At 57.8% G+C, this 2,848-nt stretch overlaps 1 protein-coding gene across 1 annotated transcript in view; it reads right to left on the reverse strand.

The window, feature by feature from the left end:
* LOC102418314 (COUP transcription factor 2-like) overlaps window positions 1-2,848 on the reverse strand; it is a gene marked incomplete at its 5' end in the record, with an annotated part of 8,023 nt that overhangs the window by 3,075 nt on the left and 2,100 nt on the right. Inside the window, one exon of the mRNA XM_014447257.2 lies at window positions 2,346-2,843. Within this exon, the coding sequence (XP_014302743.1) occupies window positions 2,346-2,843 (498 nt within the window). The remainder of the gene's footprint in view (window positions 1-2,345; window positions 2,844-2,848) is intronic.

Below are 2,848 nucleotides of genomic sequence, written 5' to 3' on the forward strand. Positions count from 1 at the left end.
TGCCCTGTCCCAGCCCCAGGTTTGGTCGCTGGGAGGCCTAGGCGAAGTGCACTGGGTGAAATCTGGCTCAAGTCAGTAAACAGAAAGACAAACAGATGAAACCAAAAGTGCCCCTGCTCCTCCCCTCCTCCTCTGTAAATAATAGTTAGGCTTATAATTATAGAGGCACCCCCCCCCCCCCACAGCCTGGCCGGGCGCGGAGGAATGGCGTCCACGACCCAGCCTCAGATTGTCCCCAAAGAGGGCGACTCATTTTTCTCCGGGCTTTGAAACTGATTTAAGTGGCCCTTTAAAGCTGATCTTGTCAGTTTAGCCCATTGAAGGGCAGCCATGCAAACTGTGATCTCTCTGTTCATTTGAGCTGTTTCTTTCCCCCCTTTCTTCTCTCTCCCCTTTTCTCTTACCCCCCTTTCGGGTTTTTTTTTTTTAACAACTCAGGTCCCTCCAGAGAGACCACCCCCCTCCTTCCCCGTTATCTTCAGGAAAACACTTTTCTTTTTCTGATACGTAAAAAAAATACAACAAGTGCCTTTGAAATGAGAGGCTGCTCGGTGGAGGCGGTGCAGCCTGTGACCTGACCTCAGGGGGCTCCCCAGACAAGGCTGGGGCTGACACGCACACACTGTGCATCTTAAAGCGGGGCTTGGAAATCAGCCCCTTCCATCCCAGGCCCAGAACACACATGCAATGTACTCCTGTGTGTCTCCGGGACTCTGCCTGCCTCCGCCCGGGGTAGGTGCCATGGTCAGGCATGAAAAGATCTGTTTGCAGAAGGCTCTTCCCTGAGCATCCGCACCTGTGGTCTCCCTGAGACTCAGATAACAGGGACCTTTATCTCTCGGTGGGGTGATGTGCGTTCCCCACACAGGCCTGGGCCTTTTGCAAATAGTAATAAATTAAACTGTTAAGACAGTATCAGGCATTTTTCTCCTTGAAAGACCCAGGGGGAAGGCTGAGACTAACAATGATGGCCAGCGATTCACAGCCACCCGCGCGGGCTGGGAATGTGGTTGGGTGTGGGGTCCGGGGGCTGGCTGAAGGAGGCTGCGGGGCAGGGGGCCATCCTGCTGGTAGGTTTGCATCAGGCAAACGGTCCCGTCCTGACAGGTCCTCCCCGAGGGAGAAGACTCCAGATTCGAGCCTCTGACACAGCCATCCCTTGCCTGGACACTGCCCTTTAATTGATCACCTAAGGACTTTTGAAGGCAGTGGGGGCGTTTTATGAAAACAGCAGCGATATAGGAAAGACTCAGAACCTGCCATAGATTGGGTCCCCAGCTTTCCTTGCCACAATGAGGAAGGGGCTGCGTCTTTTTGTCCGCCACGCCAGCCACAAAGCTCTCTCCTGTCCCGATTGGAGCTGAACACCCCAAACCCACGTCCAAGTGGTGGGTGTGCTCCATGGGGAACCCCTTCCCCGCCTCGGCCTTGACAAAGGGATCAGCTGACAACTTAAGCCCAAGAAGGTGGAGGAGCCAGAAGGCTCAGGTGTGGCCCACAGTGCAAAGCCAGGCACTTGCAAAAATCATTTGGCCTCAAGAGTTCATTAATATGAGATCTATTGCTCACACAGGTTAAACTACATGCAAACTAATTAGATTTCATCATGCACTCGGTGATGGTTTTCTATCGCCAGCAACCTTCAGACGCTGGCAGCCCAGGCTGGCAGACACTTGGAGTTGTTTGGAAATTGCCTCAAGTGTTTGCCTGGCCAGGGCGGGAGCAAGAGGCCGGACTCCCCAGGCCCCGGCAGACACTCTGGAGTTATGATGGCCCCTTTCTCCCTCCTGGCCCTGCCTGGCGGCTCGCTCCCCTCCCCTGGCCGTCTGCATTGTCTTCCTAAGAATCTGGTGTTCGAAATTGGTGCCCTCCAGTTGGCTCTGCCTGGAGCTCCAACTCCTACCGAGTTAACAGGCAAACTTTCCCCTGCGAACCAATGCCAGGACCGCCCCCAGGCCCAGGGGCATCTCGGGGAGGCCAAGCCAGGGTGACAGAGAGAACCGCTGGGGTTGACAAGACCCCACAGGCTCAGCTGGCCCAGGGGGCCTGGGCTAAGGGTGTGTGTGTGTGTGTGTGTGTGTGTGTGGCAGAAGCTCACACCCCAGCCTAGCAGGAGGGCAGCAGGCCCCGGAGGCCTCCCCTTGGCCCATTTGGAGAGTCTGTGTCTGCAGCATCCTGCCTGCAGCCCAGCCTTCCTCTCCTTCCCACACAGGCCTGCTGGGGCCCAGCAGCTACTCCAAGTTCTCATCCAAGTAGCACTCAACAGTCTGGCCTTTCCAGGGGGAGGCAGGTCCCTAACTCCGGGCTAGAGCCCCCGGGCGCGAGCAGGCCAGGCTCCTTCCTACCTGAGGTGAACAGGACTATGGCCTTGAGGCAGCTGTACTCGGCGGAGTCCACGTGCAGGGCCTTGAGCTTCTCCACTTGCTCCTGGAAGATGCGTATGTGGTCCATAAAGGCGACCACCCGGTCGGCGGACATGGGCGAGGCGTGGAGGCCGGCGGCGGCCAGGAGCGGGGCGACGTGGAGGGGCATGGAGCACTGGGCCGCGTTGAGCACGAACAGCTCGCTCCAGGTGAGGCGAAGCAGGGCCACCTGGTCGGTGATCTGCAGGTCGGGGAAGAAGGGGATGTTCCGGGCCCACTCGACGGCGCTGAAGAGCATCCGGGCGGCCAGTTCGCAAATGTTCTCGATGCCCATGATGTTGTTGGGCTGCATGCACTGGCTGCCGAAGCGGGACGTGGGGTAGGGCTCGGCGCGCAGCAACAGCGAGATATATCCCGACAGGGTACAAGTGGCAGTTGAAGGGGGTCCCGGTTGGTCAGGAGCGAACTGCCCGTGGTCGGCTGGG

The sequence above is a fragment of the Myotis lucifugus genome, unplaced genomic scaffold (genome assembly GCF_000147115.1).
Source record: "Myotis lucifugus unplaced genomic scaffold, Myoluc2.0 scaffold_630, whole genome shotgun sequence".
Lineage (NCBI taxonomy): Eukaryota > Metazoa > Chordata > Mammalia > Chiroptera > Vespertilionidae > Myotis > Myotis lucifugus.